This window comes from Strix aluco, chromosome 5, assembly GCF_031877795.1.
Source record: "Strix aluco isolate bStrAlu1 chromosome 5, bStrAlu1.hap1, whole genome shotgun sequence".
Taxonomy (NCBI): Eukaryota; Metazoa; Chordata; class Aves; order Strigiformes; family Strigidae; genus Strix; species Strix aluco.
This window is the reverse complement of record NC_133935.1, coordinates 50,635,794-50,659,886: the sequence shown is the minus strand read 5'-3', so window position 1 is coordinate 50,659,886 and position 24,093 is coordinate 50,635,794. Positions and strand designations below refer to the sequence as shown.

Genomic DNA, 24,093 nt, shown 5'->3' with positions numbered 1-24,093 from the left:
CTCAAAACAACAGGAGGAGGATCTTCATGCAGTGGAATGCAGTGAACTCCTTGCCAAAGCAACTGGAGATGCCAGAAGATAATATGGACTCAAGGAGAGCCTGGACAAGTACTGGAAAGAGAGATCAGTAACCCATATAGGGTTATAAAAAAGACAAATCACTTAAGACTCGGGAAATCCTCCAAGCTGAAGCTAGTCAGAGCTGAGACAGTAAATGGAAGTATCACATATGCTTGCTCTCCTTCTGCTCTTCCACAGGTCTTCTTATGGCCACCATTGGCTGTAAGCAAAATAGAGTCTAGGCAGGCCCTAAAGCACTAAAGCCATCCTTATGCTTTTTTGGTGGTAGGCAAATATCCTCAAAGAAGTTTTAAAAGTCCACTGATTTTGACAAGACCACTGGGTTCAGCTGCCTCTAAGATATCTAACTGTTAATCCTCATTCTTGTTTCTCACTCTCATGCTTAATACAGCCGCCATTCCTCTTTTATTCCTCCTTAATTGCCTTTAGTGTAATCTTTTGAGCTAAAATGCTTTTTCAAGAAATAACTTGCTATTGTTGATTTGTTACTAAATATAAGCTTGTGACTGAATTTCTTCTAACATGCATATGTGTAGAAAAATGATTTGGTAATGTGATAGATCCAGGCAAACTAGACGAGATTTGTCAGAACTGTTTTGTGAACATATAAATTATTGAAATGACTACAAAGCACAAACATTCACTACTTTTATAGCATGTATTTATTTAAGGCTACTTAGTTAATTTTGGCCAGCTAGCAGGCAGTGTAAAAAACCCACCATCATACTAGTGGCTCACTGTTAAATAGTGTACATGCTTCAAATACCGTACATGTACTGATCATCAATCACTGTTAAACACCAGACTCACTATAATGCCAAACAGGACTTAAATATAGCTTATATATGCTAAGCGCAGTGGTGCACTGCAAATGATCCACATAGGGAAACCATGGACATGCCCGTATTAGTCCTGGAACTGAGGTACCAGTGCTGCAAACAGGGTAAGTCCTTTTTGGCTTTAATCAGACCTCGCATTATGATGGTTAGCAGATCTTTTGCTGGAACTATGAGATCTCATCTCCGGCCTCCCTGCAGTTGTAGATTATGTTTTCCTAAACACAGTCAGAAGGGGGTAATTTTGGCTTAGCCTTTCTAGATAGTTAAAAATTAAAGGAGAAACTAGCTTGTATTAGAGGATGCTGAGTGCAGAGCTTCCCACATATCTCACCTGCTTTATACAGAGATGGAAATAATGCTTAACAAGAACTTTGCCTTTGTGACTTTTTAGTTACTTTTAAATGTCTTTACCTGCCAATTTATCGGGCTTGCAAACAATTAAATTGCAGAATTTATGGTACAAATATTTGTACCCAAATCCATTTTCAAGACCACTCAATCAATCCACACTGAATGGAAAGACCAATCATCAGTGTTAAATTCCAGGTGCCACAGCAAAAAACTGTGCTGCAACATTGCTTCAACATCATTCTACTACAAGTCAAAAATGGAGGCTATCAAGCACAAACTTTCAAAATGTATACACTGAAAAGAGAAGAGAAAGAAACACTGGTCAGATTTAAACCTGTATATCAGTGCTCCACTTGCAGCCCCATCCTCCTGTTCCATTTCTCATCTCTTTCCCATTTTATCCCACATGGTCTTAGGTTGGCTAAGGCTGATCATGAAACCATGATGTCTAAGACACTACTGTCACCCAAATGTACATTTCTGCCTTTCTGCCAGAGATTACCACATATTAGCCCTGGAACAGATCATGTAAACTGTTATTTATCCACTTCAGAGCAAAGTGGACTTGATAACCTCTCACAGAAAGCTTTAACTCCACCTGGCTCACTGTGCACCGTGGTGCTTCTGGAGCACTCACATTGGCTTGGGCTCAGTCTCTGCTGTGGACCTATAAGCTCCAGAGAAGGACTAAGAATGCACAAGTAAGGGAAAAGTCGTAAATGACAATATCCTAAACTAGAACTCGTGTCTTTGAGCTGAATGCCTGATGACAACAGCTGATCCAAACTGAAAGTAAAATGTCCACAAACTGCAACCTCTGAGAAACAGAATAATTTGACAACTAGTTGAAGTGCTAAGGCTTGGACAACAGGCCCAAGCCAGAGTTGACTTATAGATTAATCCTGTATATTTTATAACTGATAACCATTGTGCTAGTAGGTATTGTACAAAGTTATAACAACCCACTTATGCTGGTGTAAAAAGTGCTAAAGCATTGAAATACTGCAGCCTGAACAACAGGCCCCAAGCTGAAGCTGCTAACTTAGTATGTAGTCATTAACAAAGTATGTAAGCTCACTAGTGAAAGACGCAGCTTAGACAGAATATAATCAGTAGTGAGGATGAGATGCTGAGAGAATGTATCCAACTTCCCTTTTTTAGCCTTGTTCAAGGCTGAGAACCCACGTATTTGGCCTTGTTAGAAACTCCCTTGGTTTCCCTCCCCGGGCCCTGGCCAGGCTTTGGGTGGAATCCAACAGGAGCATGAAACCAGAAATTTTCCGCTCAAAACAAAGGTGCCAGCTATTCTGGCTTGTCGATCTCTGGTATATAAGGCTGGGCCCGTTCACAGCGACTTTGGATGCCTCACCTACGGATGGACACATCACGTAGGATTTCCCACTTGCCGGGACAGGCTCTCCAAATCCTCGCTGTAACTGGGGCTCCCCAGCGCCTGCGGATCTGGATGATGATGATAATATATGCAAGTGGTGATGTATCTTTCTTAATCACTATTCTCTCTCTCATGTAGTAATGATTTGATGCATTACCCTGTATTTCCTTATTTGTTGCTTTAAGTGCACTATTCTGCCTTTCCTTACTGCATGTTTTCTGTATTACTCTGTTACATTATTTGGTTATCACCAGTAAAATACGCCTGCTCTTTTCACTCTGGTGTCTGAGTTTAATTGGTATCCTTAATCAGCAAAACACTAGTCCTTATAGTGATCAAAGATTTTGTTTTCCAAAACTTGCACAACTTAACTAATAATACTCATGTACATGAATTTTATGCAACAATTTTGCACAAGTTTCTGCTGATTTATCTATGCATAAAAGCTTCACGTGACTTAGGTCAGACAAAATACACTGCTGTAGCTGGGCAAGTCACTCACAAACTGTTCAGTGTCAAGCACTGTGGCAAGTATTTCTTTAGCAATAAACTTCAGAACTGTAATTCATAATAAAATATTTAGACTTTACTGGCTGTGGAATATTTTTTACAGGAACACAATTTATAATATCAACAGCACAAACCTGATGCTTTATGAGGAACTGTTCCAAGCAGAGGGATATTTACAGTTGGATCAGCCATTATGCCTTTATCCAAAGAGTGCAAAGACAGGAACTCGTAGAAGTACTCAGCCTATGACAAATAAATGAAAAATCAATAGGTATTTTAATTGCATTCATGAAAGCAAACTATTTAGCATATAAACTAGAAAAATACTACACTTTTCATTATGCCATTCACTGGATTAGTTTCTATTATTTCTCTGATTGCTTCTTCACCCAAGCGTAATTTTCAGATAATTTTCTCTTATTTCAGAGATTGCAAGTGACCAGGTATTGCAAGGACACAGCATAACAGCAAGGAAAATGGCATGCATACAGTGAACAAATGTTACACAGAGAAGACATTTTTTTACAACCCACACCTTTTATCTGGCAGACCATAAAAAACGTATGAACACTAGGCTAATCCTTAAAGATGTTTTTTGGGAAGAATCCTCCTGGAACTGACTGGTGAGCCTGGATGACATGCCTGCACCATGAGTTTAAAGGACATATGCACGTGCAAGATGCAACTGTGGCATGAGAGTATCTGAGCTTGCTCTTGGTTGATCTGCACAGCACGGCACATCGCCTTGGGGAAACAGTGCCAGACAATGAATAGCCACATTGCTGGAGCACCATGCTAGGACACATAGCTGGCTTACAGCTCCAACACTGCCTTGTTCAAATTCAGTTCATTAAACTGTTCTAAGAGTGGAGTTGAGAGGTCTCCTACAGAGTTGGCTTCATGTCAGTCATTATTTACTGCAACATAAATTATTTGTTTTGGTCATTTCCAAAAGGTGTTGGCATAATTTAAAAACTACTTTCCACTACCTTCATCCTACTCCCTATATGCACCTGCATTGTGGCACAGACTGTAGGCTTTGGTACTTTCTTCCATGGAACCCTGGCCTCTGTTGAGTCATCTGTTTGATATTTGTTCATATTTGATGCAAAGTAACGCCATGCGTCTGCAGCATAGCTGTAAATACCATGTACACCTGAGATGTACGCATCTTAGCAAGTCACTGGAGGCTTCCACTGCTGTCAGTGGCACAGCTGCAGGTGTGCAGAGCAAGCCAAAATGAGCCTTTTGCCCTAAAGTCTGGCTTATCATTTACCCTGAAGCATACAAGGGATCACAGCTAATTAATTGTACTTGCTGCTCGCAGAAAAGCACTTGAGACTTTAGCATGGGTACTGGAAAAAATGTGTTTTCATCCAACAACTCATTGATAGTAGACAGTATTGTTATGTCTGATTTTTAGCTAAAATAGTGAAACAAAGAGAGACTAAAGCCAAAATTTTATGAGAACTTTGGGCTGATAAATGGTACTTAATTTACGTCTACAAGATGGCAGTCAATGTCCTTAGCCAGAAGACTGTCCTTTTTCTCCTGTAATATCCTGGTTCCCTAGTGCAAGGAAGGTGTGGACTTACTGGAGCAAGGCCAGTGAAGGGCCACAAAGATGATCAAGGGACTGGAGCATCTGACATACAGGGAGAGGCTGAGAGAGCTGGGACCATTCAGCCTGAAGAAGGCTGAGGGGTGATCTAATCAATTTGTAAAAATAGCTGATAGGGGGTATAAAGAAGATGAAGCCAGGCTCTGCTTGGTGACGCCCAGTGACAGGTCAGGAGGCAACAGGCACAATACAGAAAACTCCATCTGAATCTGAGAAAACACTTTTTTACTGAGTGGGTGACTGAGCACTGGCACAGGCTGCCCAGAGGTTATGGAGCTTCCATCTGTGAAGATATTAAAAACCCAACACAAGTGGCAAGTGGCTCTAGGTGACCCTGCTTGAGCAGAAAGGTGGACTAGATCATGTCAAGATCAGACTGTCTGGTCTCAGATCGGCCTCAGCCCTTCTGTGATGCTGTGCCCTGCTAACTTGAGCAGAAGTCCCGGCAGCATGTGAGAGACCATCTCCCTTTAGCTCCTGGTGACACTAGCAAAGCATTCATGAGCTGGGTAGAAAGGTCATTATGAAATTCCTGATCAGCCCTGGCTGCACATCCTCTCGCTCTGTGGGGACAGCAAGGAGACCCCAAACAGCATGCAGGGGCTACATTCTGCACAGACAGTCTTCAGAGGGTGTTGTGTAGGCATGGAGAGGACTCTTAAAACAAGAAGGAAGGAAGCGATGAAAGTTTTTAAGCGTGGGTTAAACACACGGAGTATATGTGGGAGGGAGAGGGGACATGGAGAGAAGCAGTAAACCAGGGGATGAAAATTGAAGTCTGTGGTAATGTTCAAAAGGCTGCTTTTAATTAAAGATATTTTTTCCAATACGATATACCATGCCAAAATATGAAAACAAGCCATAAAGTCAGATTGTGAACATTTTTGTTTTCAAGTAAAACTTTGGTTCAGAAAAATAATTATATGTCTCCACACATCTATAGAATAGTACAGTGAATGAGTCAATGCTGTACTGTCTGTTTCTCATTGGTTAGCTTTGATGTTTGGTTATATCTAAACCAGGTCATAATGGGCTAGGATATTAAAACATTATGTTCTTACTATTCTAGTAAACAACAACTGGTAACTAGACCAAATAGGTCCACTCCCATATTTCCATTCCAGCCAGGCTGTTGTAGCAGGTCCACTTGTGAGCCAGAGCCCTGACTTGTAGGAAAGGAACTGGAATCCCATTTTCTAGAGTTGAAATGATGCCTAAGGACAGAGACAAAAAGAACGTTTGCTGTGGGAAAGGGGACCAATTGCTGCATGAGCCACAATACTCACCACTTTTCAAAGAAGGAATTCCTCTAACCACAGAATCACAGAATCACAGAATCATCTAGGTTGGAAAAGACCTTGAAGATCATCCAGTCCAACCATTAACCTAACACTGACCATTCCCAACTACACCATATCCCTCAGCGCTATGTCAACACAACTCTTAAACACCTCCAGGGATGGGGACTCCACCACTGCCCTGGGCAGCCCATTCCAATGCCTAACAACCTGTTCTGTAAAGAAATGCTTCCTATTATCCAGTCTAAACCTTCCCTGGCACAACTTGAGGCCATTCCCTCTTATTCTATCGTTTATTACTTGGTTAAAGAGACTCATCCCCAGCTCTCTGCAACCTCCTTTCAGGTAGCTGTAGAGGGCGATGAGGTCTCCCCTCAGCCTCCTCTTCTCCACACTAAACAACCCCAGTTCCCTCAGCCGTTTCTCGTACGACATGTGCTCCAGACCCTTCACCAGCTTCGTTGCCCTTCTCTGGACACGCTCGAGTAATTCAATGGCCTTTTTGTAGTGAGGGGCCCAAAACTGAACACAGTAATCGAGGTGCGGCCTCACCAGTGCCGAGTACAGGGGTAAGATCACTTCCCTGTCCCTGCTGGCCACGCTATTTCTGATACAAGTCACGATACCATTGGCCTTCTTGGCCACCTGGGCACACTGCTGGCTCATGTTCAGCCGGCTGTCAATCAACATCCCCAGGTCCCTCTCTGACTGGCAGCTCTCCAGCCACTCCTCCCCAAGCCTGTAGCGCTGCTGGGGGTTGTTGTGGCCCAAGTGCAGCACCTGGCATTTGGCCTTATTGAAGCTCATCCAGTTGGCCTGAGCCCATCGCTCCAGCCTGTCCAGATCTCTCTGCAGAGCCTCCCTACCCTCGAGCAGATCAACACTCCCACCCAACTTGGTGTCATCTGCAAACTTACTGAGGGTGCACTCGATCCCCTCATCTAGATCATTAATAAAGATGTTAAACAGGAGTGGCCCCAAAACCGAGCCCTGGGGGACACCACTCGTGACCGGCCGCCAACTGGATTTAACTCCATTCACCACAACTCTTTGGGCCCGGCCATCCAGCCAGTTTTTTACCCAGCAAAGTGTGTGCCCATCCAAGCCGCGAGCAGCCAGTTTCACCAGGAGAATGCTGTGGGAAAAAAAGAGTAGAGGTGTACCAGTGATTAGTGCCTGAGGCAGGAGTACGTTCTGCTCACACGTTAAAAAGACGGAAGACACACTGCACAAGCAAAAGGCTGCTCAGGAGGAAAGCCATGCATTGCACTGGGGGGAGATACGTGCTCTCACCATTTCTGTACAAAGGTTTGTACATCTGCTGAGTTGACAAAAACTGAACTTCTTGAAATGATAGTATCTAAGAAGACATGAAAGACCTCAGGTAAATCCAGCTAGCATGACTTCAAAGTTATGAAGCCATGTGCTGCAGAGTATGTTTGCAAATCATGTGTGATGGACTGAGTTGGTTAAATTTTGATATAAAAATTATATACAAAAACCACAGTCTAGAGAGGCTGTACAGTGGAGCAGGGTAGTTTAACTCCTCAAACCCGTTAATCTGAAAGAAGACTTGGCTGCCATAAATCCTATCTATTTGGAAGAAAATCTGTCTTGACACAATCCCTATATCCAGTCTCCAGTACTGACCTGCTGTAATTTGAGTTGTCAATTAACTTGCATTAATCACCATGACTGAAAAGCAAACAACATGCTCTCAGCAAATATTTACCATGCTCCAGCCTAGCATGAAATTTAGTCATGATGGTTAATTGAAGAGATAGCTCTGTGCAATTAAAATATTGTCTAGGGACTACCATAATTTGTGCTGTAAGTGGTCATTGTGAGTGATCTGGTAGTGAGAACAAAATTTCCTTGGATATTGTTGAGACATAAAGGGGAAAACCCCATAATCTATAATCCCTTTTCCATTACAAAAACATTGTTGTGACTTTTTTTTTTTTTTAAGCCAGACTATGAACTGTCTCGTACATGAGGGGCAAAATTTGGTACGGAAGCTAACTCTCAGAGGAACAGTGTTATCAGAGGCGATGAAGGAAACGGGGTTTGAGATAAATTGTTGATCTTTGACAACTGCACACTCTGCATGCACAGAAGACTTTTTGGTTTTGGCTTGACTTCAGGAAGCACCCAAGGAAGAATATGCTTTACTTGTGTAAAGACTTTTTTTGAGAACCTCAGAAACTGAGACAAGGGCCCCTGCAGACCTTGTGTGAACAGTCTGCGGACTCGGTGCCTTCAGGCAGCCGGTAGCCCCGCACAGCTGCCCTTTAACAGTTCCCCATGTGGGCAAAGCCCTCAGCAAAGGGAGGAAATTTCGTTTTAGGCAAATAATTCCATGGTTGGGATTAACTTTTATGGAGTTTAAATGGCTGTTTTCTATAAATCAGAGGAATTTAAGAGGTTATAAAAATAATGAAGCCCTCTAACAAGTATTGTAGCAAACATCTGTCGGCAGTTTGGTTTTAAATGATATACACTTAAAATTCCTACAGAACTCCACTCCTCAGTACAAGATCTACTGCATTAGAGTTTTCTTATCACTCAGGTGCCATGTTGTGCATACCTTGTTTTTGTTTCATATTTAATCAAAGCATTCACAGGAATATGCTTTATGTTTTCTTCATTTTACATGAAAGATGATGTAGGATTGGAAGTAAGAAGTAAAGCAGAATAGCTTAAACTGTTGTATGTCACAGATCAATAACCTAATGAAATCTTCAGCCTTTCTAACAAAGAAAAGAGAATGTGTGTTAGCTTTGCAAGTGGATGTAAGAAATTAACTATATTTTCTTCTCATTATTTTAAAGAGATCAATGCTAAATGTTCTATTATGTTACAAATTAAATGACAAATATACACTAATGCAAATTTTCTACATTTAAATAAAGAAATTCATCAAAAAAGTTCCTTTTTATCCCAGATCCATGGATATTTCTGGCTACGCGCACACACTAGAAGATTCTAGCATGCATTATCCATAGCAGATGCTCACAGCTGCATATGCCATAAATAAAATCACAAAGTGAGGCAATGTATGTGTTTGTTAGGTGTTTACAGCATGCACCATTGCTTCTCCAAGATATTAACTGCATTAGGTCAGAGAAGTTGGTCCGTCTATTTTCCACGATGAAGCATGAAGCAAAATGAGATTAATTTCAACAAAGAGGAGAGGCCATAGCCGTACTGTGCGTACCAGGCTATTGAAGGAGTCCGGCCAGGGTATGAGTATGTATGTCAGCAACACATTTTGTTACTGCAGTGCAGTCTAGACACTGCTGTAATGAACAACATAATGACACATAATGCCTCCTTAGACAAGCAGATAATAAACTGTCTGCCTACAAGGTTTTATTTTTCTGCTAGGAAAGGCAGCTTTGCCTTACCTGTTAATTGGTCCTTTCACAGAGTGTGTAAACCATTTTTTGCACTTCAGTGTGACACCCAAAGAGACTTGCCATCAACCTCACTAAGTAGTCCCAAACTGGCACACATGCTTAACAATATGAAGTGATACAGAAACACACTGAGAAAACCAATTTACACAGAAGACAGGATAACCCGCCCATTTTCCAGTACCAGCTGCTAAGTGTACTGGAATGAACTGAAGCAGAAGGATTAACGAAAGCAGAGATGCACACAAAAGGCAAAATAGAGATATTTTGGTGTTTCTAAAATAGGACCCAAACTAGAATTCAGCAAAATGGGCAACCTCAAAAAAAAATACATTATGTGACAGTGTTAATTACACAATGCTGTGGTGAAATGCACACAACTCTGCAGAGCCTGTTTTAGGCCTGCTTTCTTCACATTAAGAAAACTGTGGAAGACTGAAGAAAATCCACGCATGAGGAGGAAGACTATTGTAACAATGGAGTGAATCCCTGCATGCAACTTTCAACAATAACCACTTGTGGTTTATTGCTTTTAAAAGAAGAATGGTACAAAAACTCTCTGATTTTGTCAATGGAAGATGACTAACTGGTGCTTAATATCTCCTGTGGCATGAGACTGTGGATGGCAGATCAGATCCCCCAACAGAGTGATTCAGAAAGCTGAATAGAGAAATTTCTTGGTTACTATCAAAAGGAGCCCTAGATTTTGAAAGGTGACACTGCAGGCTTCCAAGAATGCCTTGCACAGGAGAGATGGATAGAAATCTTTGCAAAATACATTAGCCTTTCCTCCAAGTAACGAGAAAAGAATTTCTGTAAAGATAAGTAATATGAAGAAATCACTGTCAAGAAGTTTGGTGAGGCCCCAAAGTAATAGATTTAGATTACGTTTAGCAATTGAGTTTCTGACAGTTGTCTGCTCTTTGGGAGACATGGGAAACAGGGTGGCTACCTGGTCATTTTGAGCTGCTATTTTCTCTCACTAGGCCTTGAGCTCTGGAAGCCCTCTAGCATTTGAAGAGGTCATTTGAAACCAACCCAAGAGTGGAAGCTGAAGGGCTTGGCAGAAAGAGTGGGGTTCAAGAGGGACACCAGTGAAAAGGACAAATCCAAGTACACCAGCAGACCGTTAACTCTGAAACTCATCCTCATGTGCAGGAAAAGCAGGCTACCTGAAACAGAGGGCCAAACACATGCCTATTGCATATTCCTGTCCATCATTAGCTCACTAATGAAAATATGATTTTGGTTTAGATCTGAGTCAATCCTTTGATGCAGTAGGTAGCTGCAATGGGGACAGTGGGGCCATTCCACAAGGCTAATGCCTCGGAAAGCAGCGTACAGGCAAAGAGATCCAGGCAAAGAGATCCACAGCAATTTCCAGGTAAGTACAAGTACACTGATGCAAAGTCGTGTGGCATGCAGGATTTCTTAAAAAACAGTCACAACAAATTTACAGCTCCTTGTTGAGGAAAGTCTTGGAGTTTCTCACTCCTCCTCTACCTTGCTTTATTCAGAAACAAAAGAGAAAGCAAGAGAGCACATATTTAGACATTTTCTTGTTTAACAGATTTTCTGTAACATATTTTATTACTGCTTCACTAGAGTTACTTTTGAGAAAATTAAGCTAAAAGGAGACAAAATCATTAGGGTTTTGATAAATATGCACAGTTAGTTACACCCTGAAAATCTCTAGCAAGGAATAATATTTCTCAGCATGAACCAGGCTGGAATGTACACGTGGTACACCAGTTTCCTTTAGTTTGTTTTCTCCTATGCCTGACAGATGAAAATTAGATAACTCTGCTTTGGGAAAGGAAGGAGAAGCAAGCAATACACCAAAAAGAGAAATAGCACTAAGAGTTCAGATAAAAAAAAATAAAAGATACACAAGCCTTCATTATCTTCAAATATTTAATGAAGCATATTTTTCTGGTATCCTGAGATATGCTAGAAGTTATTCTCCTGAGAAGTTATTTCTTGTTCTGGCACAGCAAGGGCTAATTCATTCTTTTGTCACTCAACAAAAGATCAGTGCTCTCTTCAGAGGAGATTTCATGATCAGGGATGTTCAAAATGCCAATTTCCTAAGGCTAATAAAAAAGGGGAAATTATTACTGCTCCTTAGAGAAAAAAAAAAAATACTGTCTCATCAGATTAGTTCCTAACAAAACAATGCTGTACAGGTCTGCTACTGGCACCTGCAACCTGTGGCTCTATCTACACTGAGAATAAACTGAGAGGTTATTTTCTTCCCCTCACAGCTTGAAAAATAAGTGAAAACCTTGGCTGGCTGGTCCTGGGAGTGCATCTTTACATAGATTATAGACTGTTTGCAGTTTCAGGATCTGGATAGATTTATTTATAATTAATAAATTAGCCTGAAAATTATTTTCAGAGAATGTCAAATAATTTCAATAAAACTTCTATAATTAGGGAAATGATTGCACTAACAAGCATTTAGACTAGTTATGACAGAGATCTGAGCAGACACTACATTTAATTAAACAGAATACTTTAAAAAGCACAAATGTAAACCTTAGAGATGGTGGCTCATCTGACGTGAGAAGAGAAATTTCACAGCTGAAGAATAACGTAATCCACCTCTTGCATGGTGGTAAACATGGATAATGCACAGAGATTCATTTTGGCCATTCTTCAAACTTCCAACTCTTTGTTCTTAAGACTCACAGGACAGCTTTGAAGTTGAGGTTAAAGCTCCTCTAGCACGCCATTACCAAAGAACAACCTTCTGATTATGATCTCATGAAAGTGTAATCAATAACTTACACAAGTTAAAAGCATGGCAAACAGCAAAGGTCACATAATTGTGCCTTTATTGAGTCCATGTGTTTCACTCTTGGCTTTAACTGGCACTCCTGCATAATAAATATCTCTCCCCAAAATGTAAGCAATTAACTTTGTCAAAAATTATGAAATCTCACAGCAGCTTCTGTCATACTGGAGCCCTTCTAGGGTCTCAAGTGGGGACGCTTCCATTTTTGTATACCCAAGTGACAGAAAGTTTGCAGCACCTCTGAGTTTCTTTATCTACTGCTCAATAGATAACGGTCTTTAGCCTTGTATTCCAAGCAAATGAGTGCTTAAAAGTTATGGTGAAAAGGTTTTGAAAAAAATTCAACTCTTTCCTGACTAGTTGTTAGAAAAACTTCTTTAACACTGCTCTCTTTTAACATCCGCTGCATGGATTTTTCAAATGCCTTTTTTTGTGAATATACAGAATAATTTTGTTCTTGTTTTACAGGCTGTCATTGACCAAAGCAAATTCTAGACACTACCGTGAAAGAATAACTAAATTTGATATTTAAATAGAATGTTTGATCAGTGTGTCTGAAAATGAACTTTGGTGTTTATTGTTGTACTGTTGTACTTGAAATCACTGATTTGTCTACTGAGACAAGACCCCAGTATGTGGACATACATGACTGACACGCAGGCCTCCACATATTTATGTCCTCCATAACTATACTTTGAATTTTTCAAAGCTAGATGGACTTATCTTCATAGTAAAGCAGGGAAGTATTACCTTATTCCCAGTTTCTGATAAGAAACTGAACGGTTTCTACAAATAACCTTTCTGTCTTTCAGATTGTTTCCATAGGCAGGGTCCACACAGCTTCATCCCTGGGTTACAGTACCAGTCTTACAGGGTTTAGTCTTTTGAGTTAAGGTCCAGAACAGCCCAGTGTATTTCCCACCATTTAAATGAATCATCTGCTTTAAAGCCAGCTCATCCTCGACTTCCTGTACACTCAGAGGAGAGAGATCAGCACTTGCAGAAGAAAATTCAGCCCAGCCAGAGTCTGATTTACCTGTTGTCTTGAACTGCCTTTCCCTCTCTCCCTGGGTGCAGATGGAGTCTATTCGCAGCGCAGGCATCTTCACGTGGCCTAGACTCTGCTGACTTTCTCTGCGTTGGTTTGCTAGCAAAGTCACGCTCCAGAGAGGCGTCGAGTCCTGAATTTCACTGTGGCACATGCGCTGCACTGCTGAACACAGACGCTTCTCTGCAATTGGTATTGTTTCACTGAGTTTTAGGAACAGTTATTTGGAGAAACTCTCTCATCAAAAATGTCTTTCTTCTGCCCCTAGCCACTGCTACTGTACCAATCCCTTCCTATTCTTCAAGGTCTGTCCTTCTTGCCTTCCCTTTCTTCTTGTCCCAATCTTTCTTTAGAGGGGATTCAGATGATGAACATGGCAAAGAGCCATTTTGATTTTCCTTTCTTCTCCTTCTGCTATGGTCCCTTTCTTCAATGGGATTAAGAAATGGTCCTGGCACTTTCTAGGTTAAAAATTTTGTGCAGATGAACTTGGTGAAAGACAAAAGCAGTGTTCTGATACAGGAGTACTGGCATGACAAGGGCAATTCTCCATTCAAGGAAGATGAAAGAAATTAGGAAGAGTTATGACAGTCAGGGTCAAGCTGAGCTTCCAGATGAACCCTTTGCAGGAATGAAGGTATGAAGTTTATTTTTGGAAAGCTACATCCTTCTGTTGTTTTTTTTCACTCTGGATAATGTGACCTATCATCCATCAGTATAAATACTGACAAGGAGGGCCAGCAGTTCACAGTTCCCCAGAATAATGTTTTGCAGAGACCCTAACCTCATTCTTATTAGAGAAAATGCCACTGGGACAGTTCAGCTTCAGACACGAATGTGTGGACCTTCCCAAGTCCAAATTTACCTCTGATGAAAAACCATATGGACTTCTGACAGCAGAAGTCTATACTCTGCTTTGAGATAACTGCCCCATTTGGATTTAAAGAGTTTTGTTAAGATCCGAGATGTAATTTATTCCTTGACACACAGCTACGGTAAATCTGGTCTGCTCTTGCAGACCAAGGTCCAATTGTCCTTTCTGTCTCTCAATACATCCCAGATGTACTGACAATCCTAACTTCTGCTGGAGTCAAAGGCTGCTGGAGGTTCTCCAAATCCCCCAAACCAGCCTTTATTGACTAAATGAACTGAGTAGCTCTGGCTGAGTGGAGTCCATGGTACTTTCAGGAAGAAAGAAACTGGGGCAGAAAGACCTTGCTGAGCTTTCAGATCTGCTCTCTGCGTCACTACAGGGCACAGAAATGCAGTGCTCGGCACAGCAGCCTGTGGATCAAACCCTCCCTGTCATCTGCAGCGGGACTCTCTGTGATACCAGTCAGCTGAGTCAATTGTGTTTGGTTCTGTTTGAATTTCTGCCGGTTAGAAGATGCTTGGTGTTTGGGAGTTGTTTGCTTTGATTTGATTTGCCACATTTTCTGTAGCTCACAGTACTGGGACTGCACCAGGACAGCTCAAGGCAGCCTAAGACTGTGCTGTCACAGTCCTATCCTCTTCGGACGTGGCCATGTGATGAACTAACCAAAACAGCAGATTGAGTTAAAAATCAATCACTTCTTTCTGCAGGACTAGTTTTCAGCCAGAGCAGCTCCCTGAGCGGCCCCATCAGCACTGGCACAAGAAAGAGAATAGAAATGTGTGATCAGGCATAGGAAAGAGGAAGGCATGGTGTCAGCTGCTAGCCTGGCTGAAGCTGTTGGGGAAAGGCACTGGAAGTGAGGCAAATTGTTCCTGTGCCATTGGCAGACATCAAATTTCATTATCCTGGTGTGGGGAAGTAGCTAAGCTGAGAATCATTAGTGAGAAGATGGTTCCTCAATGCTCTGCTGAAACCAACAGAACCTGCACCTGGATAGAACATGCGCATTCCTGATGGCACTACCAGAGCCATCAAGTGGCCACAAGGCTTTTTATCTCTGAGAAAAATGAAAAATCCAAACACATGATCCCACCCTCAGAAATATCTTGCTATAGTTCATTAAGGTTATACATAGGGAATAATTCCAGTTGACTCCAGTTTGTCATGTTTTTCAGCTTGAGGCAGTTCATGTTGACAGGTTTCTTTGGAGCAACACTAGATTACAAACACGTTTCTGAAACGTGGCCAGGGAGCTGTACTCTTTAAATGGAATATAACATACCTCTCGGGAAAGTGAGACAAGCCAAGTGCCACTTTTCTGACTGTGCCATGCTTAGGTGTGCTGTGCAGCTGAATTGAGGATAGGTTACACATCTGTTTTCAAGTGGCTGTCTTGGCACATCTTAGGAAAATGTTGTACAGAGTCTTACAGAAGAAACTGAACAAGGATGTTGCACCAGGAGGCTTTTGTGATCATACCAGCCATACATATAATTTGCCAGTGAGGAAATCACCAGTCAGGGTATGACCTGTCTCAGCTGAGGATGATGCTGCTTTGGTGCAAAGGTGAGGCCCACGCTCTAATGCTTTTTCACATGAGGTGCTCAGGCAAACCAGACTGTGCACTCCTGAATCAAGAGAATCTCAACTCTCCTCCAACAGCCTTTGCCGTTCCGGTGGTGCACATAGCATATGGGCTCCCTCATGTGGATCTCCTAAGAGGCACCAGGGAAGGACCGTGCAAGTACAGCTCAGGAGCAGCTCTGCTGGGAGGAGGAACTCCCACACCCTCCCCAGGGTGCAGGGAATGAGATCCCGTCTCTGCCTCGCTCAGAGAGAAGAGACACACTGCTGTCTAGACAATGGAATTAAGTTTAAGCAATATGCAAACTATTTTCAAACTTTTAAATGTCTGAGGAACAAATTGGAGTTTTTTCCTAATCCTTTCTACCTTTCAATCTTTTTTTTTTTTTAGGAATCTGAGGAAATGCTTTACAAAATCCACTTGTGTTAATTAAAAAAAAAGTTTCAAGAAGTCTTAAGGTATCCAGTTAAACAGTCAAAAATCAGGAAATACCAGTGAATAATGCTGTATGTACAGACTTAACTCTGTCTCTGTTTTTACAGGACATTAAAACCTCATTAAGTACATGATCTCTGGTTTTACAGGACATTAAAACATCATTAAGCACATGAGCCCATACTAATTCTCATGTATGAGACATAACATCATGCAGCTTCTTCTGTAACTGTGACTCTTACACAACCAGAGAACTGGTGCTGAAGTCCTGCAGGTTTCCTCAGAGTGAATGGCTGTTGCAAACACTGAGTAGTCTTTGAAAATCTGGCCCATTAAGTCAACTGGACACGTTAATATGCAGATACACAGTAAACCACACAGTTGCAAGCTGTGCAGTACAAGACACGCAGAGGTCTAGGGAAAAAATGCTTGCACATGAAGGCCAACTACCTTAATGCAATAGTTTGTTGCTGTAACCTTTCAATTGTATTTAACAAACTGAGATACGCATGAATTAGGGGTGGCAGGAACTGGAATGCTACAACTTGCTGATCACAAGGCTCATTAGAAATTTTTTGGGGGGTAACGTGCATGGAAAAAACTCTCAAGCCCAAGCCATGCTGTTCATACGCAAATATCCACAAAAGTTTTCAAATGCAGATTTTTAAAGTAGAAGAAATCTCTTTTCAGAAAAATTACCATTTATCTGTAGGCTATTACCATACTTCTGAAGAACAGGTGAACAATGCACCTCAGTTAGAAGGTCCATTTTCCATGATATACTGAAAGGTATGTTTCTGGTTTGTTTATGGTATGTTTAATGGTTGAGTTTTCAACATGCAGTTTGTACAAATTTTAATCCAAGGCTTTTTGCTTTTTCAAAGAAACGTCTTCAAATATTTTCTATTGAGAGTGGTCAGTAGCTCATCTTGTGCTTGCCAGAAATATAACTTAGACTTTACCACAGGAACTAATTTAAGTATACCACTACTAAATCTGGTTTATCTGGAAGTCTATAATCAGAGATAAAAAGCAAGCTTCACCTAAACTTCTCTGCTGCTTGATAAATTGTCAGAGTAGATACTTACGCATTTAAACTGTCCTGTGAATGTGGCTGGGGCAGCAAAACCGTATTTGTTGCCAAGGCAAAATATGATGTGTGAAACAGTATTGCAAACTCTCATAATCGAATATCAGTTCAAGAAATTCTGCTCAGGTTATAAGAAAAGCTCCAGCCCTCCTTTCTATGTCTCACCACACTTAGGGAAGCCCCTGCGGACTGGCTGCTTCCTCCATCTTCCCCTCTCCTGGGTGAAATAACCAGTCACAGCACAAGCAGGAGACTGGCACAAGTCTCTCCTCAGAGCAGAGAGGGTTAGTTTGGCGGTCCTCTTCTGTTTTGGTGGGGAGTGGTTACAACGGAATCAGAGAGGGAAGAATTTCATAATATCACTTTCACCAAAGGGCAATGGCCATCCTTTCTTTCCATCTCTCACAAAACTGGCTTTCTGCTTCCCACTCTTCATGAGGCCTCTGGCCTGGGGAAGGGAAGAAATCCTGAAGAACCTGGGTACGCTCCATCACCTGCTCTAAATCAACATGGGGGGAAAGACCTTACTGCAGTTATCTCAATCTTTGCAGACAGGGACAAGAAACATACAAACCTTGAAACAGAAATTTCTGTTGCAGTTAGTGGGGTTGGGGAGAGGTGGAGAAATAAAGATTTCACGAGAACTTGCAGAGGCTGCGAGCTCTATACCTCCAGGTAACCATTCCTCCTGCCAGCAAATTTTCAGATTTCCTTTTAAATATTTCCCCATTAATTCAATTGAATGAACTTACACTGCTTGGTTGTACTTTACAGGATGAGAAAACCTTACTTTTGGATGGATAAAGGTCTTATCTATATAAGTTAAATACTCAGGAATATTGTAAATCTTGTAATTATACTGTTAGGTTTCAATTAATTGCTGTCTAAACAAATCATAGTAACAATGGCACCATGGCAGCAACTATATAAATTATCAAGTTTATTTGACTGCAAATGTTTGGCAGGACAATTAAAAAGGGTTCATTTACTAAACAGGGTATTCACACTGACACAATTCAAATGTGAACTCCTTTAGTGGGCAGGACAAGGTGCAGACTTTGTCCCATCAAAGGAAAACTACTGTTATGTCAAGTAAAAATGTGAAACCCAAGTGGTTCTTCATGTGATGAAGGCCTCTAATTTCTGTCTGTAAGGGACAGTATAGGCTTCTCCACCGTGTAGCTAATACCAACAGGTCACAGGTCTGACTGGAGAGGAGCAACATGTTGGGTCATAAGTTTTCAGCTACGCTTCTTTGACAATACAGAAATCTCATCATCCCTGGGCAATCTGAATAGATGTTCCTGTGCAAAACTGAAAGGAAGGAGATAAAAAAACCTCAGCCCAAACCAAAAAAATAACTCAACCAAGGTAATGGTCAACATGCCCTGCTAGTAAATTATTTCCCAACTCTTAATATGGCTATGCATTTCATCTGTTGCTTGTGATTACAGACCCAGGTAACTGTATTTTGCCTCTCCTTCCTCTCTGGTAGATGCCGGTGTGTTCTGCTGTGCAACCTGCCTGTTCTCCCTGAAGGTCCCTGTGTGGAAGACTCCAGGCACATAGCTGCTTGCAGCTATTTGATGTATCTGTGGCTTCACAAGGAAAAAATTGTTTCAACCTGGTCACTCAAATGGACTCTGTTTCAACAGTTCAATTTATTTCCCAGAACCTCTGCAAGAAAGAGAACTGGCTAAGGCTCAAACTTGGAAAAATGAAAGCAGTGTTTATTACAGTTTAAAAGGAACAGGCTGAAGTTGGTACTTGTACTCCTTACTGAAGGTGTTCAGTGGACTTGATTATTTGCTTATGTGGCTTTTAGTCTCAGATTCCCATTGACTATATCAATATTCACAGATTTGCAAATTGAGAGCAAGTAGAAAACATTGCAGGGAGAGCCTATCTTCTCCTGCTCATCAACAAGTTGTGATCTCTCCATGTCTTCCTCGTGTTCTCAAAAAAAAAATAGGTTCATAATCGCAGTACTGAAAGCTCTGAACTCATTCTGTGATGATCAGGATGGTCCAAGAGCCTGCCCTCTCCTTCTCTGGCCAGCCATCATTGTGAAGGCTGGCTCCACTGCTCTTGCTACTGGTTTCTATGCTTCAGTGCTCAGAGGTGGTGACAGGTCTTCTCATTAGTGGGCTGCTGTTTGGGGAGTTTGTTTTCCCTGGTGATGGGCCAAAACCTGAGGCTGGGTGATCGCCAGCTTTGATGTCAGGCATATTTATTTCCTTTAGGATCGGTTGGGTTTAGCTAGCTGTTTATCCAGGCTAAGGGGCAACTTCAGAGGATTTGTGGAACCAGCTCTGAAAGCGGTGTTTGGTCTCTAAGTTATTTATTGAAGTATTTGGCAGTGATGGCAGCAAGTGCTGAAGCAGCTGGAAGGTAATTGCCCACTTTTTCCTTGTACGGCCAAACATGCTGGATTCCACCAGTTGGTTGCAAAACAAAGCAAACTTTCATATTAGATGCAAAACAACCAGGGGTTTTGTTGTTGTTTGGCTGAAAAAAATCCACCCCAAATCTTTGTGAGCCTTTACTAAGGCATTTCTATTCCGCATGTGCCTTTCTCCAAGTCAGACAGACTTGTCGAGTAACTCCTCCTCAGCATTTTTGTGCAGCTAAGTGGTCTTTCTGAAAGGACTATGAATCCACATACTATGGTGGATTTCAGTATAGCTGGATAAAGTCTTCTCATTGCCTCTGTACAACAGTATCACTGTCTTTGCTTTATTTATATTACTTTTTCTGAGGCAGATTTTGGTTTGCTGCTTCATTGTACAATCCAGTCTCAGTTTTGGGTTCCTGCCTGGCCCATTTTGTGTTAATGGCTGGCTTAGGGGATGACAGGAGAGCAGTGGATTTTGTTTACCTTGACTTTAGTAAGTCTTTCAGCACTGTCTCCCACAACATCCCCACAGAAGTAGTGAGGAAGTGGAATTTATGTAAGTGAGATGGACTGCTGCACTGCCAGGCTCAGTGGGTTAGTAGCAGCACCACGAAGTCCAGCTGGAGGCTGGTCACTAGTAGTGTACTTCAGGGGTTGATACTAGGTCTCATACTGTTTAACATCTTCATTAATGACCTGGACGTTGTGACAGGGTGCACCCTCAGCAAGTCTGCAGATGACACAAGACTGGGAGGAGTGGCTGATACACCAGAAGGTTGTGCTGCCATCCAGAAGGACCTTGACAGGCTGGAGGAATGGGCTGACAGGAATCTCATGAAGTTCAACAAGGGTAAGTGCAAAGTCCTGCACCTGGGGAGGAACAACCCCATGCACCAATACATGCTGGGGGCCAAGCAGCTGCAAAACAGCTTGACAGAAAAGTACATGAGGGTCCTGATGGACACCAAGTTGACCATGAGCAATGTGCCCTTGTGGCAAAGGCGGCCAACAACCTCTTGGGCTGCATCAGGCAGAACGTTGCCAGCAGGTTGAGGGAGGTGATCCTTCCCCTCTGCTCAGCACTGGTGAGACACACCTGGGGTGCTGGGTCCAGTCCTGGGCTCCCCAGTGCAAGAGAGACATGGACATACCGGAGTCAGTCCAGGGAAAGGGCCATGATGAGATGGGAACATGCCTCATAGAGGTCTGAGGATATGTCATGTTTTTCCCCATTTAGCTCTTTCTTCTACGAAGTATGTGTAAGGAAAGAGGCGAATCTTCTGCAGGTTCTTCTACAGGCTGACAGGTCTCATTAGAGCCTGGGAGGACCAGTGATGCAGACAGAGGCCCTGTAGGACTGTCAGTGCACACACATCATCTGCTAGGGTGCTACCCAAGGGGAAAACACATCTGATCTCAATGCATACCTACTCATTGAGCAGGACTTCTGTTTCTTTGTACGATTAGCTCAGCTCAAACTGTCACAGATAGCCCAGGCGCTTTTAGTACATGGATCTCAACTTTATTTTGTATAAGAAGAGCCAGTCTTTCATTACATTATTACATATATTTTATTACAATCACAGTTTATTACAATTAAGATTTCAAAATGGCAGTCTCTACAAACCAAACAGAAGGGAAAAAATGGAAAGTTAACTGTGCATTCAACAACCTATTCAAAATGTGATTGATTTTGTGTTTCTTCCATTTACAATTAAAAAAAAAGCCATTTATGTAACAGAAAATACCAATAAAGCTATCTTCTACCTTTACTGAAATATACCCCTGCAGCAACAGACATCTACTACATTTTATATAATTCACTGCTGAGAACACTATGTGTTTTGTTATGGAAAGACTAAGTATTGCAATGCAACTGTCCGTTCTTTGCTGTGCATTTTGGGTGACTGCAACATCTTTCCAACATGTCTGGGCTACAGTCTGGTGAACAAATAAACTGCTAAAAAGCAAACAAGCAAACAAAAAAAAAAAAAACGCCAGCAAAACAAAAAAAACCAACATGGTTGAACAGCAGAATAAAAGAGACTAATGGAAGTAAAGTAACGTCTTTCAAAAGGTAGAATTTGTGCACAAAAAGGAAACTAAACGAAGAACAAACCCTGTCAAGCCAAGTGTAAAGCCACAGGAAGGCGAAACAAAAAAGGTTTTGAGATGCATTTTCTTGAAAGCTTTAAAAATACTAATCAGGAACTCATTGCTCTGAGATAAGGTATACAATACTTAAAATTCTGTTCAACATGATGCAAGCAGCTACTACATATCGCTGCTTTGAAGACTCTGGGTCATAATGTATTCTTTACATATGTGCATGCCCTGGGAAGAGTGTGTTTTCTTACACTTATTTTGGCTAGAAGCAAGTAATTCATACTCGTAGCTACCCAGAAAAACCTCTTTGGAAAGCATGATACCAACAGAAGAAGCTAAATAAATCTGAAATTCTTCCAGTTAGTTCTCATTATGGTTAGTTCTTATTTTTTACTCCATGACATTACTTGTAACAGCATTAACTTCAGACCACTAAGAACATACTTGGGAGAACTGTCTGTAAAAAAGAGGTGATGCTGACAGAAAACATTTTCACTTCCACAAAGAAGAGGAAAGCAACACAGCTTTCAGAAAAACTGTTAGTAACATGGGGAGAGAAATCTGTATGTTTTCACAAAATATAGTCTTGAAGCTTGGAGTGTCCTGTTAGTTTCAGTGGTTTTCAACAGTTATGTTGTACAATGCAGCTACTACTGTAAAAGTAGTGGAAAATATTTTGTTGAGATTTTTTTGTTAAAAATGTATTAGAATATTTACAGAAAGGATAAACAATGAAAATCTTGAAGAATGGTTTATTTAGTGCAGCTTTACACTGCTGTGTAAAAAGAGTAATTGTGTAGTTTACACATATACCATGTAAATTACTATGGAAACCAGATGTAGCTTACACTACAAGGTGCCTTGTAACTCATCTCTGCTAAGCAATAAATCCCCCCCTTTTCTTCTTGGCAAAACTTTGAGAAACTTTACTGCTGTTTTCTATCAGCAGATACAACAGATGGCTGGCACATGCCTGCTTTACTAAGAAAGTGGGATCTCTACAGCATTACTTTGATCCCTGGTGGCATGTCTACAACACTGAGATGCAAAATACCACAGCTGAGCAGAATCTAAATATTAAAGGTTTGGAGCTGTGCTCTCGATATGAGAAGCCCCTGTCTAAAAATCATGCTCACAGTATGTAAACATCTTCACATTCCACATGGAAATTTTGGTACAGAGGTCAGAAAACAAAGTTTTTCCTCTGTTTGGTGACATGAAACCGCAGTGAAGGTACTACTGTAAATCCCGAGAGTGTGAGTTTACATGATTGCCTTGACCAAACTTCCAGAACAGCCATACTTTTATTGGAAAAAAAACCCTAAATTGTGCATATGACACATTTTTTAATCTGAAAAGCATCACTGTAACAACTGGGTATGAATAAGATATTTACAAAAAGTTCAGCAGTCTCTTTGAAGAAAAGTTTCCTTTGAAGAATTACATGTTTTGAAATTCACTGGTTTTTGTTTCCTTTCAGTTTATCAGGGAAACAGTGATGTTTGGATGCAGCACCCTATTGCACCGATAATGCCTTAAAATTGGTAGTCTCTTAGCTTTCCTTTGGGCAAGGAAACAAAACTTCTCCTGGCATAGCTGGATATTCCATTTCATCTTCACGGTCGGACTATGTCTCAGCAATATAAGGTAATTCTACAGAAATCAGTTGAGCTATTCGGGGCTGATGGTCACATTGCTGAGATCAGAACTAGCCTCCAGGAGTTGTAATTATGTACCACTCCTAAGCTCCACATTACAATATAGAAATGATGCTATAAAATGCACTGATTACGTATATTCCCTCTTCTTAAGAGGTGGGCATCTTTTTGCTTTACTGAAGGTTACCAATAACTCTGATCAGGAGTAACCCAGTCCTTCCATTAGGGACAGGTCCAATTGCCTCTTTCAGGGGCCCTGAGGACTACATGCTGGGATGCCCCCTTATCTCCTGACACTTGTGCTCTTGTGGCCAGAAGTACTCCCAGACCAAAGACCTTTCCTCAGCACTTGATCCCCTGGTACACACATGCATATCTCCCGTCACAGAGCAGAACCACCACTGCCATATCGCAAAACGGCATGCATCCAGCAGCACAAGGCTGGATATATCTTTAGCACTCAATCTACATGAGATATCCATGCACCATGAGATCCCCTTGTGCTCTACATGCATCCTCCAGTACCATGGGCCACATTCCATTCATGCACCAGCACAGGACTGAGTATTCAGATTCAGACTGAGTCACATCAT

At 41.5% G+C, this 24,093-nt stretch overlaps 1 protein-coding gene across 1 annotated transcript in view; it reads right to left on the bottom strand.

Annotated features, from left to right (window-relative positions):
* Positions 1-24,093, bottom strand: part of WIF1 (WNT inhibitory factor 1) — a 47,373-nt gene that overhangs the window by 18,577 nt on the left and 4,703 nt on the right. Inside the window, exon 3 of the mRNA XM_074825456.1 lies at positions 3,309-3,417. Coding sequence (XP_074681557.1) covers positions 3,309-3,417 — 109 coding nt within the window. The remainder of the gene's footprint in view (positions 1-3,308; positions 3,418-24,093) is intronic.